Source organism: Microtus pennsylvanicus, chromosome 1, assembly GCF_037038515.1.
Source record: "Microtus pennsylvanicus isolate mMicPen1 chromosome 1, mMicPen1.hap1, whole genome shotgun sequence".
Taxonomy (NCBI): Eukaryota; Metazoa; Chordata; class Mammalia; order Rodentia; family Cricetidae; genus Microtus; species Microtus pennsylvanicus.
This window is the reverse complement of record NC_134579.1, coordinates 115,240,023-115,259,091: the sequence shown is the minus strand read 5'-3', so window position 1 is coordinate 115,259,091 and position 19,069 is coordinate 115,240,023. Positions and strand designations below refer to the sequence as shown.

Genomic DNA, 19,069 nt, shown 5'->3' with positions numbered 1-19,069 from the left:
TGAACCTGTCTTTCATATTCCTTCCCCAAAAGTGACATTGCAAAGACACATCCTGCCCTGGAGGAGCCCAAGGTCCCAGAAACTTGATGGGAGCCACACAAGATATTCACAGCAGGGACTGGCATCGACCCCAGATGTCAAGATGTCTACTGAGCCAGGTGCTTTGGGCTGACAAATGACACTTTTAGGACTGGTGGGCAAAACCATAGCATGAGAGAGTGAGTTGGTGACTGAGCAAAATGGAGCAGACCCCTGAGAGGCACCAGGGCCATCTGAAGCTCCACCGTGGATGGCAGCCAGCAGCAGGAAGGGTGCCAGAGATCCGGGTCGGTGCACCCCACGCCATGCTGCTGCGGCCTGGGAAGGCAATGCTTGCAGAAAATGAATCTCCAGATGGGGAAGCCACCTCACAGGGCACACAAGAAAGGGAATCCGTGCATCCCTCTTGCATTGAAAATCGTGAGCTTCTGGAGTAAGGGGTGGGGAAGAGGACTTTGTAAACTGTGAAGTGTTGCTTGGAGAGATAAAAGGGTCAGGTGGGTGTGCAATTCCAGATCCAGTTAGCCTTCAAGGCTGTAGAGTTGGGGGCTCCCTGGAGAAGGGTGTTCTGGGGAGTCGAGGAAGCCAGAAGCAAGCAACGGCCCAATATGCTGAAGCCCGGCGGGTGCAGAGCAGCCTCTAACCCGGCGAAATGTGCAAATTCCCATCTTATTTTCTGACGCACGCTCATTCAATCCAGCTCGGGCTAAATCCAGGGGAGAATCTTTCAGCTATTATATAACTTTCTGAGTTCAAGAAGAATAATTCAAAGATAATTCTGGCACCTTACAGAATTCTCCCAACCTCTGCCAAAAATGTAAAATTGCAGAAGCGCACGCAAGAGGTACCCAGGTCACTGAAATATACGCCACTCACGATGGATTAACATTTTGGTTTATCTGGGGCAGGCTTTCTTTTTTTTCAAATACTGGATCTTAGATACTTTATTGTAGTATTACAAAATCTTGGCAGTGCTTGAACCCAGGATCTTACACATACCAGACAAACGTTCTTACCATGAGCCATGTATTTAGCTCCTCTTGTTCACCAGTATGAGCCATCGTATTTGAATCCTCAACGCTCTAACCTCCTTATGATCCTCCATGGGCAACCTCAACCCAGACTGGTTTCAAGGGGTGACTCCCTGGTGGGCTCCCACCCCGCCAAGTCAGCCGACATCTGTCTGTCCAAAGCAGCAGGACCGAGAGGAGACCTTCACCCTCGCAGCGCGCAACCGGCCGATAACTCGCGCGCGCCAACTTTGCAACTTCACTCTCCATCCATGGGGGGGGGGGGGGGGAGGAGGTTCTATTTCTCCCCCGCCCGTTTGGCGGAAGGATCCCGCGCGCGGATGCGGTGTCGCTCAACCGTCTCTGCCAGGGCCCCGCCTCCTGCGCGCGGAGGCCCCGCCCCTCCATGAGCCGGCCCCGCCCCCTCCCGCGCGCCCTATGGGCCTGTGAAGAAGTCCCGGCCCGGCCGCTGCACTCCCGCGCGCGCATCCGTGCGCCGCCCGAGGCTGGCCTGACGAGTCGGCGGCCATTTTGTTCTTCTCGTGGTTCCAGTGGCGAGAGGAGGAGGAAGCCGGGAGCGGGGCGGCTGGGGGGGGGACCCGCCGCGGCTGCTGCTGCCACCGCCGCCGCCACCACCGCTCGTGGGGCTCGTGGCGTGAGGAAGGAGGACGTGTGAGACCCGGGCGCGAGCCGGCGGCGGCGCCGCTGCGGGAGGGTCGGCGGCGGGACGGCGATGGCGGATATCGACAAACTCAACATCGACAGCATCATCCAACGGCTGCTGGAAGGTGAGCCCCTCGCGGGCGAGCGGCGGGCTGGGGCCGGTGGGCACCAGGCCCAGTGGGGGGGGCGGTCCTTCTCGGAAGCCTCTTGGTTCTGGGGCGCGCACACAGCGCCTCCGGGTCTGGGGACCCCGTCTTTTTATGACCCCACCTCCCCGCCCTTGCTTTCACATTCTCATAATCTGGAGCGCCCAGGGACCCATCGGTGTGACTTGGCGGGGCGACGTCCCAGGGCGATGAGAGCCCGGAGTCTGCATTCTCCTCCCCACTCAAACCATCCTCCCTCCCGCGCTCTTTCCCCTTGAACGTGCATCTGCACACGGACCCAGCCCCGGCCCGGGTGACAGTGTCGCTCTCTGCTCCTCGGATTGTTGTCCTGAGGATAGGGGCGCGCTGCTGCATTCATTCAGCGAGCGCCCTGCCAGGTAGGTGCTGTTATCCTGGAAGTGTTTCTCTGGAGAAACTTCAAAGACCTCGCTGGACCAAGGACGCAGTCAACAGTCTGGTTTCAAACCCCTGGCAGCCAAGATCTAGACAGAACCTGTTATCTTTCACTGTTCACCCTGTGGGAGCGCAGGGTGTACCCTGTGGCATAGGAAAGGTTAAAAGATAAAGCTTTCTTTTGTCCGACTTAAGACGGAGTGGGGGGGGGGACAGGGGCGCTGCAGTGGGTTCCTACTTGTGAGATTAAAATTTTACATAGGGTCTCAAAATCCCGCTCCCCACTAATTCCGGAGCAAATGCTGAGGTGTTCCGAATCTCTTTCTGGATTTGGGCCCTTGACAGTGTTAACTAGCTACTTTGACTGCTTTTGCTTTTGGAGTGTAACATGCAGTATGGACATGGTGACGGACTGCCTAGTTCTGCTGGTGGAGGTTTTCAAGGGAGGCCTTGAAAGAGAAGTAAGGTGTCTTTTTAAAAATTTGTGCATTTTCTCCCTTTAATACTATGCTTTGTTTAGATAGGGTCTCTCTTTTTTTTTTTTTTTTTTTATTGAAACAAGGTCTCTCTGTCCTGACTGGTCTGGAGCTCAGTATGTAGGCCAGCTAGGGTCAAACTCTCAGATCCATCTGCCTCCCTCCCCTTCCTGAGTGCTGGGATTAAAGGCTTTTATCATCATTCCCCTTAGATAGAGTCTCAAGGAGCCAGCACTGGCCTTGAACCTCCTGATCCTTCTGTCTCCCAAGTACTAGAATTTACAAGCCACCAAGCCTGTGTTTATGAAGTGCTGGGTTTTGAACCCAAGGCTTCCTCCATGCTGAGTAAGCACTCCACCACCTGGGCTGCATCCCCAATTCAGATTTTTTTTTTTTTAATTTATGTATGTGTGTGTGTGTGTGGTTTTTCGAGACAGGGTTTCCCTGTGTAACAATCCTAGCTGCCCTGGAACTCACTCTTGTAGATCAAGCTGGCCTCGAACTCACGGGGATTCACCTGCCTTTGCCTCCTGAGTGCTGGGATTAAAGGCATGTGCTACCACCCGAGCCTGTTTTTTTTTTTTTTTAATGCTTAAAATTGTGCTGAAAGTTGGCTCATCCTTTGTTTTTAAATTTGTTTACTTTTATTTTTTTTGTGTGTGGGATGTGTGTGGGTGCATACAGGCCACAGCACACAGGAGTGGAGGACTGTTGGGTGTAGTTGGTTCCTATCTTTGTGTAGATCCTGGAGATCTAACATAGGTCAGACTTGCCTCACTAGCTTTCCTTTCTCAGCCTTTAAAAAACTTTGTTTTTAGATTTTATATTTTGAGTTTTGTCTGCATGTGTATATGTGCACCACATGCATGCCTGTGCCCAAGGAGGTCAGAAAGGGGCATTGGGTCCTCTAGAACTGGAGTTCGAGATGGTTGTGAGCTGCCGTCTTTGCTGGAAATGGGACCAAGATGATCCCCAAAAGTACCAAGCACTCTTAACTGCTGAACCATCGCTTCACCGCCCCCCCCCCCCCACTTTTCTTTTCTTTCAGTGTTTCTCTTGTATAGACCAGGCTGGCCTCAAACTCAGAGATCCACCTGCCTCTGCTTTCCAAGTGCTGGGATTAAAGTCATGCTCCACAATTGGCTAGCCCCCTTTAGTTTCTTGACAGTTACTTTTTAAATTTTGAGTCTGAGTATCACTACGAAGCAAAGGCTAGCCTGAAATTCAGAGATCTGCCTGCCTCTGCCTCCTTAAGTGTTGGAATCCAGTACTGTACCCCCATGTCCAGGCTGGTTTTTATTTTCTTTTGAATTTAATAGAGTAAGACACTATCTAAATGCTTTTGATGATAACCTACCTGCACAGTATGTTTCTTTTTACCTCTGTACATGAACTTAACAGAAACCACAGCCATCTGCTGAGAATGTGTGTACATTTTTAGAGAATGTGGTATTATGCTTTCTGTAATGCCTTCAGGACCTTTATCTTTAAACACTGGAAGTAAGATTTAAGTAATTCTTAGACTATAGCGATGGCTCACTTGATGGCTCTTGCCCTTACCCCAGAAGACCTGATTTGATCCCCAGGATTCACATGAAACTGAGAGGAGAACCAGACACTTAGAAGTTATCCATTCACCTCCCCTCCACAAACACTCCCGGCAAGTGTGTATTTGCACACACATAATACAGATTTAAGAAAAATTAAGAGTTTAATTCTAAAAGGGAGAAATAAGATTTGTCACTTGATGAGGCATTTTTTCACATTGATAATTCATCTTTTGTAGTGGGGACTCCTTGCAACCCTAAGCACTTTGGAGTCTGAGGCATGATAATCCAGACGTTCTAGGCCAGGCTGTGTTGGGTGGCAACCAACATCTGTCTCACGAAAGTCCTAGTTTGAGAGCTGTATGAACTAGTTAAGGGGTTCTTTAATAATAAAAGGTGACACTGGGCATGGCGGCACACACCTTTAATTCCAGAACTGTGAGTTGAAAGGCCACCCTGGTCCACATAACAAATTCCATGCCAGCCAGCCATACATAGAACCTGTCTCAACAAACAAGGGCTGGAGAGATGGTTAAGAGCATATATTACTCCTTTCAGAGGATCCAAGCTCAGTTCCCAACACACACAGCAGGCAGCTCAGTGCCTATCACTCTAGTTCTAGGGGATCAGGTACCTGGCTTCTAATGGCACATAAGTACAGGTCTTAACTCCAACAGACAGACGATTAGAAATAAATTTTATGATGGGCGTGGTGACACACCTTTAATCCTAAATCTGGAAAGCACAGGTGGATCTCTGAGTTCAAGGCCAGCCTGGTTCACAGAATAAGTTACAGTTACAGGCCACCCAAGGCTAAATAGTGACGTGGTATACCCGTATTCCCTGCACTTAGATGCAGTCAGGATGTCTAGGCTAGCCTCTGCTACATAATGAGTTCATTAGAGGCCAGCCTGGACTACAGAGATCCTATTTAAAGAAACAAACAGGAAATTGGGTTTGGGTCATAAGCACTACAGCTTTGCATCACTGAATACAGTAGCTTTTCCCTGAGTCCAGCCCGTGTTGTCCATGGTCAGCCACGCTGATGGAAGGTCTATGTGTTACTCCTTAGCACATTCTGATGTTAGCACATTGCTGCTTCTGTGCTCAAGCAGAAGAGATTTAAGTAGAAAATAGTCTAGCTGTGTTTGGACTTGGCCTCCTGCTCTGTTATTTTGGTTTTTAAGGGGGGGTTGGAATTGGGGTGCGTCATGAAACCGCTAGCATTTTTCTTGAGTACCAGGTGGTTGTAATTGCTTCACATCTCAGTGTGCGAGAAGCCTGTTTCTGAAAAGGAAGGTCATGACCAGGGTGCAAGGCAGGGGAAGTGGCTGCATTAATACAGAGTGCTTACCAATCAGTTTTCATTTTTCTGAAGACAGTCTGAAGTCCTAAGTCTCTAAATCTGCTTGTGGCTCTTCAGGGCTCCTGCTCTAGAGCTTCCAGATGGCTGTAGCTAAGGTCCTTTGAAAGATAAGGTTGTCTTGAAGCAGATCTTAAAACTGAGCAGAGTACACAGGCAAGATCATTTTAATAGGGACTTCCTGACTTAAAGGTTGGCTCTCAGTGTGGACAGGTCTGTCCTCTCATACTTCAGCTGGAAGACAGGGCAGGACTGATCTGCAGGTGCTTTGGGCCTTTTTAAAAACCCCACTTTGGCAAGGATGACTCCCAGAACCTTGACTGCCCCTTTGCTTGGAAGACGTGGGGCAGCAGAACAATTCTAGGCTTTCATTGGTTTATGCTGGGGCTGCTGGCACACTTCACAGTCTACAATATGAGGGAGAAAGGGTCCAGGTGGGAACTGTCTTGTAGCTGCAGAAACCCCACAGGCCCCTTAAGGTAAGGCAGATCCCATTTCCCTGAGCAGGAATTCTGGAAGGAATTTTTTCTTTTAATTTTTTAATTTTTAATCCGAGAGCTGGGATTAAAGGCTTAAGCCACCACCGCCCAGCTCTGGAAGGAATTTTTATCTTAGTCTTGAGGTCACAGTTGTCTATCAGGAGGATGAAGGCAAGATGCTGCCTTCATAGGTTCTGTGGATGTTTCCCCCCTCCAGGATTAGGGTTAGTGACATCCTTATTTTTGAAAGGTGTATTTCTAGGGCTTACACAAGAAATGGAAATTCATAGGGTTAGATGGGTAAGGCACTGATGCTGAAATGTGTTCACCTGTGGCTGAGAATGACCTTAAACTCTCGATCTCCTGCCTCCCACCTGAATGATGAGATTGTAGAGGTGACAGTGACAGCCCAATACCTGACTTAGGCTAAATACTCTGTTTTCATTGAATTGGCTTCATGTTCAGCACAGAAAATAAAATGAGTCCTTGAGAGTGTTGTTGTTTTTGTTTGTTTTTCTTTTCCATTTTTTGGTTTTTCGAGACAGAGTTTCTCTGTAGCTTTGGAGCCTGTCCTGGCACTAGCTCTTGTAGACCAGGCTGTCCTCGAACTCAGCCGCCTGCCTCTGCCTCCCAAGTGAGCTTTCCAGGTTTTGTAGAAAATAACTTGGTTGTTAGTGAGAAAGTGTACAGTGTCACAAATATTTACTAAATTTATTTAGTTTCAGATCTCTTTTGGTTTATTTGTTTGTTTGTTGAGACGGGATTTCTCTGTGTATCAGTCTTGGCTGTCCTGGAACTCTCTCTGTCGACCAGGCTGGCCTTGATCTTTTTCTAACAAATTTTAAAATACTATTAAGGTAAATTTTTTTTTTTTTTTTTTGGTTTTTTTTTTTTTTTTTTTTTTTTGGTTTTTCGAGACAGGGTTTCTCTGTGGCTTTGGAGCCTGTCCTGGAACTAGCTCTTGTAGACCAGGCTGGTAAGGTAATTTTTTTTTAAAGATACAGGTTATTAGCTTTTAATTTGTAACATCTTTATTTTTTTTTTAAATATTTATTTATTATGTATACAATATTCTGTCTGTGTGTATGCCTGCTGGCCAGAAGAGGGCACCAGACCCCATTACAGATGGTTGTGAGCCACCATGTGGTTGCTGGGAATTGAACTCAGGACCTTTGGTAGAGCAGGCAATGCTCTTAACCTCTGAGCCATCTCTCCAGCCCCCAAGGTAATTTTTTTTTTAAAAAAAAAAAAAAAACAACAGGATCTCACTGTGTAGGTCAGGCTGGCTTTGGGCTCCCAGCAGCCTGCCTGATTCTAACTCCCAAGTGCTGGCACTAAAGCTGGTGCACTTGGCTGACTGCTGCTTGAGTAGGGTTGTCTTCAGATAGCAAGGGCTGCTGACTTCTTCTTTTGTGCTGCTCTTGGTTTCCTGTGTCCTAGACTGGTCTGGACACTTCTGTGTAGATGAAAATGGCTTTGAGCTTCAGATTCTCTTGGTACTAAGCCCAGTTTTATGCAGGGGTGGAACCCAGGGCTTAGTGCATGATGGGCAAGGGTTCCACCAACTCCATGGAGAAGGCTTTTCTAGCCCCCATTACTCAATCTCCTCTACTCCTCCTGTAATGCTGTCTCCTTTGCTTGTTGCTAGGCTGTGGAAAATTACTGCTGTCTGGAGAGATGCCAGGGGTGCAAATGACCATTGATAGCACCCTGATTGACCTTGGGTTTATCACTCTGGTTTATTAACAGTGGAGTTTTCGGTGAAACTTCTATGATGTACTGATGATGTTAGTGATGTTTGGGTGAGTAGTTTCTGCAGAACAGCTTTTGCTGTTAGCTACTAGCATGCCTAGGTCTCCTTCTAGCCAGAAGATGCCTTACTGGGAGTGGCAGGCAGACCCAGCAGCAGTGAAGATCTATAGCACCAAGCCAGGCCGAACTAGTAGGTCCTCCAACTTAGTTTTGGGAGTCATTCTGCTTGGCACTGAGAGGTCAAGCAGATCTTTCTGATTTGGCAGTTTTTAGAACATACCTAGTGCTCACTGGGAATGCCTGGCAAAGCCTTTTTTTTTTTTTTTTGGGTTTTTCGAGACAGGGTTTCTCTGTGGTTTTGGAGCCTGTCCTGGAACTAGCACTTGTAGACCAGGCTGGTCTCGAACTCACAAGAGATCCGCCTGCCTCTGCCTCCCGAGTGCTGGGATTAAAGGCGTGCGCCACCACTGCCCGGCTGCAAAGCCTATTTTGAAGAGTGTAAACCTATGTTTAAGGGGGAGGGCAGCTTTTTGAGATAGGGTTTCCTCTGTGTAAACCATGCTGGCCTTGGGTTCTGTCTGCCTCTGCTACCCAAGTACTGGGATTAAAGGTATGTTTTGTGTTTTGATTCGAAAGTTTTAAATTAACAGGAAAGATGGGTGCAGGCTTCCTCCTACGTCAGGGGGTCCCAATGAGCAGGCCAGTCAGACTGACAGTTGGAGCTGGTTGCCAGTGGTTCAGAAAGTGGTGTGCTTTTGGGGCAAGGAGCGGCCTCAGCTGAAGAGAAGTCCTTGCAGTTAGCAGCTGTTGCCAGCTCTAGCAGCAGATGGTTTTGGTAGTTTGTTTTCCCTTGAACTACCTAGATGCCAGAGTTAAGCTCTGACGCCATGAGTAATAATGTGTACCAGTTTTCAGATAGAAATAAATCGGTTGTAAGAGATGCATCTAATCTTTACATCTCATCAGAAGGAACAATACTCAACTCCTGTCCCATTCTGGGGGGGAAATGGAAAAGAAGCCAGGTGGAGGGGATGAGGCTGCGAGGCTACAGATTTTGAATTTCAAGGTTAGTCTGGGCTTGGTGAACTCCTGTGTCAAGAATAACAGCTGGTAGTGGTGGTATATATACATCTTTAGTTTCAGCATTGCAGAAGCAGAGGCAGACAGATCTCTGAGTTCAAGATTGATCAGGGCTATGTAGTAAGATCTTATCTCAAAAATCTTATAAATAAATAAAAGGCTCATAAACTGTCTAAAGTGGCAGTGGATGCTTTCAGAACCAGGGAATATTAGCAACATCTGACTTTCTCCAGTAGAACCCTGTAACAAAGGAAGCCTGTGAGCTGTACCAGAAGTTAGATAATGAAGATTCTCATTAAAGACATAAGAATGGGTCACTCATTCACAAGTGTGGGCTCTGCTGAAGAAAATTCCTATTGAAACCAGAAGCGTCCAAGAGTTCCCTTCTAACCAAAAATAAGTCTCCTGCTGGGCAGCTTGCCCAGGTTTCTGGCCAGTAAGGCAGAGGTCCCCCACGTCTCTGTCCTGAGTACTGCTTATCTTGTCTTGGGGGGGGTGGGGGAGAAAAGCTTTTGTTGCTTGGCTGCTGTTTCCCCTCTCTCAAATGCTTATTGCTGGGCTACTTTATCTCTCACAATTGGTCAGGCCTGAAGGCTGCTTGCTCAGTCTGGACTATACCAACATAGAAGAGGGACTGGTGAGAGATGGCTCAGTGGGTAAACGTGCTTGCTATGTAAGCCTGGAGACCCTGGGTTCAATCCCTGGGACCGCACAAAAGGGTGGAAAAGGGGGTGATGCTGGGGAAGATGACTCAGTATCTAAAAATTGCTACAGACACAAGACCTGTGTCCAGGCAGTGGTGGCATACACCTTTAATCCTAGCACTCGGGAGGCAGAGGCAGATGGATCTCTGAGTGTGAGGCCAGCCTGGTCTACAGAGTTGAGTTTCAGTTCTAATGCTACACAAAGAAACCAGGTCTCAAAACAAGCAAAAAGTGAGACTTGTATTTGGCTCCACCAGACTCTACTTTTTAAGGTTTCATTTACCACAGTACTTGAGGCAGACAGGATCCCTGAGTCCTCCAGTGTAACCAAAAGTAAGGTAGAGAATAGAAGAAAGGACACCCAATGGTGTCAGTCAACTCCCGGCCCACTTTTGTCTTTCAGTCCAGTTATATTGGGGTTAGTGCGAAGCTGCACATAGGGATCCGCTCCTGGCTGGCTCCCTATCCCTTCTTGTGCCTGTTTTTTTTTCCCCTCCCTGCTTTGAAAGCTCACCCTTTCCTTGTTCTTCCTTGCTCATTTTTCACTGAAAGACTGATGTTGCTTTGCATACTATTCCAGAGAAAGGCCAGCTTCCCTAAGGCTCTGGTTTTCAAGCATAGGTGCAGCCTTGAGTGGACACGGCTTTACATAGCAGGAGATACCTAGCAGACCTCTCCGGGAATATCTGCTCTACTGCAGAACCAAAAGCTGTGTAAGCCTTGGTTAGACTTTCTGTTGTTACTTAGCTATCAGGCCAAATAGTTTTTGATTTGAAGACAAAGCCTGCAATTTGAACAAAGTTTAAGCCAATGAGATCATTTAGGTTTAGGGTTTACAAAAAAGAAATTCATTGACACTGGCTTCTGATGAATAGGTACAGTCTTAAATGGGCTGCTTAGCCTGGCTCTGAGGGACCCAAGTGCCTGCTTCATCAGTCTTTGGTACCAAAAAGCAGAGATTCCAGCACACTGAGGGGTCAGGCTCCTGGACCAACCAGACGTGTAGCAAGCGGGGCCTGTATCAGCTGTTCCATGAAGCAGCCGCTTCAGAACTGAAGAGTTCAGATCCTTGGCAGTTAGAGCTGTTTCTTCAATCCACATAATGATTGTCTCAGCTCTTGTAACCGGAACTCGCACAGATGTCTCCACTGCTGTCGCACTTGCCTCCTGAGGCGTGGGCTGAGGCCAGACTTTATTAAGGCGGTGAGCAGAGCTCAGGGCTGACTCTGGGCTCAGGAGTCGCCATGACTGGTGCTGGGCCAAGAGTTGTTTTGGATGCCTGAAAGCCAGCGCTGACCTTTCTCATTGTGTTCACAGTGTATATACTAAAGGATACATACGAAGCTTATGGCATATTTTGGATATGGATGCCAGAGAACAACCTTGGAGTTGTATCATATCATTCATTCAAGAGCGCCCCCTCTCCCCTTAGATGGATTTCTCACTGGCTTGCCAAGTAGATTAGGTGGCTGGTTGGCTGTCCAGTTCCAGAGATCTGCCTATTTCTGCTTCTGCGGCACTGGAATTGTGGATGTGGGCCATCAGGCTGGCTTTCTTTTCTTTGAGTTCTTGGGCTCAAACCTAAGTCCTCATGCTTGCTTGCAACATAGTTGCCAGGCCGTCTACCTATCTAGTTTCTAGTGCTTTTTTAAAAAATTGTATGTATGCCGGGCGGTGGTGGCTCACGCCTTTAATCCCAGCACTTGGGAGGCAGAGGCAGGCGGATCTCTGTGAGTTCGAGACCAGCCTGGTCTACAAGAGCTAGTTCCAGGACAGGCTCCAAAACCACAGAGAAACCCTGTCTCGAAAAACAAAAAAAAAAAAAAAAAAAAAAAAAAATTGTATGTATGTGGTTGTTTTGCCTACATGTATGATTGTGCACTGAATGCTTGTCTAGTGTCCTCAGAGGTCAGAGATGGTGTTGGACCCCCTAGAACTGGAGTTACAGAGTTAGGAACTGCCATGTGGATGTTGGGAGTTGAATCTGGGTTCTCTCTGCAAGAGTAGCTAGTGTCCTTAACCTTTGACCTCTGCAGCTCCTACTGTGGCATTTTAAAATGAAATGCAAATAACACTCAGACCTCATAAATGAAGGACCATGGGATTACACTATTCCGAAAACAATGATGGGGAGATGATTCTGGACATTTGTAACTATTAAGTCAGGCTGTTCTGAGGACAGACTTAGTGATATCACATGATAGTGTGGCCTTTCCCAATGCAAAGTTGAGTTCATTCTAAAACTAGAGAGGCTTGGAAGTACAAGGCACTGTCCTGGTATCTTGGATGTGGCACAGGGTAGGAGGATGTTTGGGGATGGCACTCTTGACACATGAGATCCAGGCCCAGCTAGGGTGATCTTGAGAGTACTGTGAAGGAACCTGGCTTGGCTTGAAGTATATAACTTTTGACATCTTAAGATTCCAGCTGAGACCTTATAGGCCAGCCAACTTCTATCTAACAGGTGTTTAACATTAAAAGAAAAATTATATCACACCACTCCCCCCTTCTCAAATTAAGTTTTGAGACAGGGTTTCTCGCTGTCCTGGAACTCCCTTTGTAGGCAAGCTAGCCTTGAACTTTAGATCTGCCTGCCTCTATCTCCCAAGTGCTGGGATTAAAGGCATGTACCACCAAGCCCAGCCCAGTTTTTTTTATTTGTTTGGTTTTTTTTTTGTTTTTTTTTTTTTGTTGTTGTTGTTGTTTTGGTTTTTTGAGACAGGGTTTCTCTGTAGCTTTGGAGCCTGTCCTGAAACTAGCTCTTGTAGACAAGGCTGTCTTCAACTCACAGAGATCCTCCTGCCTCTGTCTCCCAAGTGCTGGGATTAAAGGCGTGCGCCACCACTGTCCTGTCCCAGCCCAGTTTTGAAGTTTTATTTATTTTTTTATTTATGCATATGACCCTGTGCGTTTCAAGGGCAGGTGCCAGCCAAGGCTCCACAGATGCCTGCCACGGTTGAAGGGACTAGAGCTCTGGTCCTCTGCAAGAACAGTAGGGCTCTTGGCTACTGAGGCCCTAAATTAAACGTTTCTATGTGAAGCTGTGTCCTAATTGCTGTTCTTTCCACAGTGAGGGGGTCCAAGCCAGGCAAGAATGTCCAGCTACAGGAGAACGAAATCCGAGGACTCTGCTTGAAGTCTCGGGAGATCTTCCTCAGTCAGCCTATCCTTCTAGAACTTGAAGCACCACTCAAGATATGTGGTGAGTGTGGGACTAAGTGCGTCGTCCCCCACTCAACTGACCCTCAGTCGGGCACCTTGACGGCCCTTCATGTTGAGTGAAATTGTAGTTGTCGAGAAAATGTTCCAGCTTTTGAGTTTTAAAGTTGTTCTCTGAAGGATTAAGGGTCCTGCAGCAGGGGTCGGGTGGTGGCCTGGTCTAGTTGGGCTCATTCTGCTGTCGGCAGGTACAGGCCATCCTTTAAAACTAAGCAATCTGGATGGGATGGGTAAGCCATGTATGTTCAGAGTGAGGCGCCCCTGGCTTTGATCTGGCTGCATTTAAAGATTGTGGCTGTGCTAGCACATGGGCTGCTAGTGTTGTGAGGAGCTAGGCTCACTGGACACTCAGAGGATGGACTGACACAGGACCCTGAAGCTGAGCCCAGGTTTCTCGGTGATCTGCAGTTCACTGCAGTACTAGGCAGGAAACTTGCTGAGACAAGATACTCTACCACAAAATAAATTAATTAGTTGCATCCTTGGGGGGCTCTGGACATGGTCTGTTGGACTAAATATGCTACAGGGTTGGGAATTAGTGTTGCCTGTGAACTTGTTAGAGGCCATTGTCATGTGTGATGAACAGTTGAGGGGTGTTTTGCCATTGAACTGAGGGCTGTGCAGATGGCAATACTGAGAAGTTCTCATCTCCAGGTGACATTCACGGGCAGTACTATGATTTGCTCCGACTGTTTGAATACGGTGGCTTCCCGCCAGAAAGCAACTATTTGTTTCTCGGGGACTATGTGGACAGGGGCAAGCAGTCACTGGAGACGATCTGCCTCTTGCTGGCCTACAAAATCAAGTATCCGGAGAACTTTTTCCTTCTCAGAGGGAACCATGAGTGTGCCAGCATCAATAGAATCTACGGATTTTACGATGAATGTAAGTACTTTGTGAGTCTAAGAACAAGGGGCCTGAAGGTACTGTGGTGGCAAAGATGTCACCACTCCCTTGAGCTGGTGAGAATGGAGCTGCCCTTATCCTAGTCTTACGGATTGCTGCCTGAATGTGGGTACTGATGGGATTGGATGGAAAGAGCCCACTGTGACCCTTGGCTTTGTTCCCAGTGCAGCTCTGAGAACCTGTCCAAATGGCTCTGCTTTTCACAACTTTGCTTAGGTCGGTTCTGTTGAGAGCATCTGTTGTTGGCATTACTGTGCTGGGGGCAGTGTGCGGAAGTGGGATCTGGCAGTGAAACGGTTTGTTTTTGAGATGCATGTTATGTTCTTTTAGCACAGCTGTACTTAGGAAAGGGGCATTGACTTTTCTGAAATAATGCTTAGTGGAGAAAGAAATGCTTTAAAAATGACATTTTGTGGGGCGGGAGAGGTGGCTCAGCATTTAAGAGCACCATCTGTTCCTCCAGAGGATCTGGGTTCAATTCCCAGGATCTACATGGCAACTCACAGCTGTCTGTAACTCTAGTTCCAGTGGATCCAACTCCTCACACAGACAAACATGCAGGCAAAACAACAACACACGTAAAATAAAAATAAATAAATCATTAAACAGCTGTTTTGGTTTTTTAATTTTTAAATTGTGTGTTTGATGTGGAGGGGTACAGGAATGAAGGTCAGAGTTTGTGGAGTCGGCTGTTTCCACCTTTAATTCAGTTTCGGGGATTGAACTTGGGTTCCAGGCTTGCACAGTGAACCTTTTAACCTTGAGCCATCACACTGGCTCTCCATTTTATTTCAGAATAATGTTTTGTGCCTTTTCTGGTCTTTTGGATTTATCTCATTTTACTTTGAGTTTTTCTGAAATACTCTTACTGAGTAGCCCATGCTGGTCTCAGCCTTGTGGCTCCTGCTCCAGTTTCCTGGCTGTGGGGCTTCAGATGCCCACCCCACACAGCTCTGGATTATCTAGTGAGACTGTACTTTGAGTTGATCATTGACAGAAATGATGCCAAAGCCTTGAAAAGAATTAGTGAAGAAAAAAAAGGAGCTCATTTAGAGGATTGGGGTGTCACACAAACAAAATGTCCAAAGTTTTGAGCATTTGACTGCAGTATCCTCTGGGCTGTTTCTACCAGGAGAGGGTTTTGGGCTTGGGTGGCAGGTGCTTAAGGGAGTCTGGTGGCTTAGCACTTACTAATGTGACACACACATACCATAGTTTGTAGTAAAGTCATATGGACCATAGAGGCCTGCAGGCAGCCTGGGCACTTGGAACATGGGCCTTCTCACTACAGACACAGAACCTTTATCTAGCCCTCAGCAAAGGCAGTGAGTACCTGCCTAGACACCAGGCTCAACAGAGAAAGGATACAGGACCAGATGGATTTTGAAGTGGGGTCAGAGTCATCTGACCTCAGTTTCTGCTTGATGTTATTCCCATTAATTGCTGGTAATTGGACATGTCCGCTGTGTTCCTTTCAGTTTCCAGGGTTATCCGTGGAATCTGTGGCCTCTTTAGGGATGGAGTACAAGCCTGTACAGGGGAGGATCTGGGTGCTGGGGGTGTGTGGTCTGTCTAGCCTGAAAGCTTGGCTCAGAAAGATTGTTGCTAGGCCCTGCAAGGAGTGAGTCTAGGCCTTTAGATGTATTCCGTAGAAAAGGCACTCGGTTTGGTTTGGTTTGGTGAGGTCTCTTGATGCTAGCATGTTTCTGTTACATGAACAATGGAGTGACCAGCTGCATTCTCACAGGCAAAAGAAGATACAACATTAAGCTGTGGAAAACGTTCACAGACTGTTTTAACTGCTTACCGATAGCAGCCATCGTGGATGAGAAGATATTCTGCTGTCATGGAGGTATGTGGCCACCTGCATTCAAGTAACTTCACCCCTTCCGAAAGGTAGACTGGGCAAGATGGCCTCTGCCAGGCCACTGTTGTACACGCACTAGGGCTTGTCCATGGTGACATAGCCAGTGTCATTTTGGGTCAAGTGTGAGGGAAGACTGAAAATAGAGCCAGTCTAGTACATTTGTTCAGATATGTTTTCCTAGACCCTTCTTGCTGGGTCTCCTTCCAAAAGTAGTTTTGCTTTGCTCCATTGGCTATGCTGTGTGTGAGGTATACAGAGATTGAAAAGATGTGGGAGTTGGGGATAATATTGGAAATTAAGCAGCTATCAAAAAACAGATTATATTAAGGCAGCACAGGGTACATGAGTAACAATGTTTCATGGCTGTTCATGTAGATGTGGAGGTCTGGACAGCCTCACAGCCAAGCAATGTTCCTGGGCCCAGCCATTGCATGTGGTATGGTGGCACGTGATGCATCTGCCTTGCTGCCCTCTGTTGGGAGGGGTGTGGATTCAGAGTCACTGGCTGTTACTTTACAGTGTTCTGTGTTGAAGTGACTATCCCATTGCTCTGCACACCAGGACAGTAAGTTTGTACCTATTTGGTGGCAGGTTTTCACCAAAACCAAGTAAATAAAAGCCACGGGCTTGACTGCAGCATTGGCAGCACCAGCCTCTAGACAGGAGGGGCTGCCAGTATGCTTAGAACAATTCTGCTTGCTTCACTGTTCTTTCCTGTTCTCTTTAATAGGTTTATCACCAGATCTTCAATCTATGGAGCAGATTCGGCGAATTATGAGACCAACTGATGTACCAGATCAAGGTCTTCTTTGTGATCTTTTGTGGTCTGACCCCGATAAAGATGTCTTAGGCTGGGGTGAAAATGACAGAGGAGTGTCCTTCACATTTGGTGCAGAAGTGGTTGCAAAATTTCTCCATAAGCATGATTTGGATCTTATATGTAGAGCCCATCAGGTATTGATTTTGAATTTTACATGTACACTTAGAGCATGTGTGTGAGCAGATTCTCCTTGTTGATTTTGGTGGGTAGGTATGGCTTGCCACACAGTGTGCCTCTGGGGAGAGCGGCAGGAGGCCAAGCTCTGTGGGGAAGGAGCGTGGCACAGCTCAGGCTCGCAATGCTCACACTGACACTGTCTCTCTGCAGGTGGTTGAAGATGGGTATGAGTTTTTTGCAAAGAGGCAGTTAGTCACTCTGTTTTCTGCACCCAACTACTGTGGCGAGTTTGACAATGCAGGCGCCATGATGAGTGTGGATGAAACCCTCATGTGCTCTTTCCAGGTGAGACAGCAGCTCTTTTCATGAGCTTGCGGCTATGCTGACTTCCAGAAAAACAGTTAGCACTGTTTCCCAAGCAGGCTCTGTTTTCTTTCCCAATAACCTGTGTTTGTTCCATGGGGTAATGTGTGGACTCTTTCTAAGGAAGGAAAAAATAACAGGGACCTTTTCCCCAGTAAACAGTCTGTGTGGCCCTTGCTGGCCCAGAACTCCATATGTAGACCAGGCTGGCCTCTGATGTAACAGATCCACCTGCCTCTGCCTTCTTAGTGCTGAAGTTAAAGGTGTGTGCCACCATATGGGGCTCCTTTGCCATAACATCTTCTCAGTTGTTGGCTGTTTCTCACATTTGCTCAGTGTCATTCAGCTGTAAATGTTAGTGTTGCCCTGGAAGTCCTGAGGTAGCCCTCAGCACCTCCCAGAGCCTGCAAACTCCAGTGCCTTCCACAGAACTCCACAAGGCTATGGGAGCCCTAGACTTTTTTTTTCCTCCAAAGGGAACTTTTTTTTTTGCCAAGTCACATATTTTAGCTGTATGTTATGGCATGTCTCCACAAAAATGCTCATGTACTAAGTAGCTCCATCTGTGTGATGTGCTAGAGGGATTCTCTGAGTTGGGGGTGGGGCAGTGTTAGCAGGAACTTCCAGAGCCTGAGTGCATTCCCTAAGATGCCTGCTGTCTTCTTGTTTGCAGATTTTAAAGCCTGCAGAGAAAAAGAAGCCCAACGCCACAAGACCCGTTACACCGCCAAGGGGTATGATCACAAAGCAAGCAAAGAAATAGATGTCACTTGACACTGCCTAGTTGGGACTTGTAACATAGCGTACATAACCTTCATTTTTAAATGTAATGTGCTGGTCAGCTTGCCCAGGTAGACCTGCCAGGCCCTCCATTTTGGTTCCTGCTGGCACTTGCTGGTTATAGCAGCGAGTGAAAGGCACTTCAGTCAAGAAAGCGTTTTTGTTCCCTTTGCAGACAACTCTGATGATGGTATTAAGCTATGCACCTCGGCAGTTTATCCTGACCGAGGGAGAAGTGTACAATTGACCTTTTTTTTAATTTAGTATAAATCATGAATAATGTAAATGCTCGTTTTCTTTAGGATATAAAGAAAGCCTAGGGTGTGTGAGTTTGTACATGTGATTGTCATAAATGCATTCTGTTGATACGAACCACTGTGAACATTTTTTTTAAGTTTGTTTGAAAGGGACTGCTTTTCCTCTGTCTTGTCATGTACAAAGTGTCTGCAGCGTTGGCGGCAGAAGTGACCTGCTGCCCATACTGCCCAGACTGTCTGAAGCACACTCCCTCCCACTGCACTCTTAATGACGATTAAAGCCATTCTTTTCAATGTTTGTGATTCCTTCCTAAAGCCAAAGTTTCTGTTGGACTGTATTGGCACGCCCTGGACATGAGGTGGCCAGGGCATCGAGGCTGCGTGCACAGGCTGCCTCCGTGGGGACTCAGAAGCAGGTTTTTACTTTAAATAGCAATAGTGATGTAGTGCTGGGTAAGCTATTAATGATGGAAGTTAATGACAATTTGTACAATTCCCAGATAGTCTATTTACTGAGTGATCTTTTTACAGTTGGATCAGGCCTGAACCCGTCCATTCAGAAAGCTTCAAATTATAGAAACAACACTGTCCTATACGAGTGATCGATAGCGCTTTCTTTGGCTACATTCTTTATTCTGCGGTGACGCTGAGGCTTATAAATCAAAAGGAACTAACTTGCCGTCCACCCGTTTATACAGAACTCACAGTATCTATGACTTTTTTAAACTACGACCTGTTAAAAATGAATCTGTTTCCACAGATGCCCGTGTACAATGCCATGTGCTGAGAATGACTTCAGACTTATTAAATGCGAGCTTGTTAACCTGTTTGTAACTGTCTGTCTTTCTCGCTGCAGCCCCTCTGAGTTCACTTCTGCCTTTCCTCATGCAGTCAGTTTGGGGGTGGGACCTAGCTCTTTGCTGTGTAGCCTGGAAGAGGGAGGAGGGGCTGTCTGCAGAGCTCTGGCCTTAATTCCTGACTGTCTTGAGCTCTACTTTTGTTCTTTGATCTCACAGTTCTGGGGGAATGGTGGTGGTTCTGTTGCTGCTGCTGCTGCTGCTGCTGCT

General features: G+C 47.2%; 1 protein-coding gene across 1 annotated transcript; it reads left to right on the top strand.

Annotated features, from left to right (window-relative positions):
• Positions 1–1,553: 1,553 nt before the first annotated feature.
• Ppp1cc (protein phosphatase 1 catalytic subunit gamma) lies at positions 1,554–18,825 on the top strand. Its single transcript, XM_075980052.1, has 8 exons — positions 1,554–1,837; positions 12,744–12,875; positions 13,547–13,777; positions 15,546–15,650; positions 16,396–16,619; positions 16,813–16,947; positions 17,639–17,699; positions 18,534–18,825. The coding sequence occupies exons 1-8, from the start codon at positions 1,783–1,785 to the stop codon at positions 18,602–18,604; spliced, it is 1,014 nt and encodes a 337-aa protein (XP_075836167.1). The 5' UTR covers positions 1,554–1,782; the 3' UTR covers positions 18,605–18,825.
• The last annotated feature ends 244 nt before the right edge of the window (positions 18,826–19,069 follow it).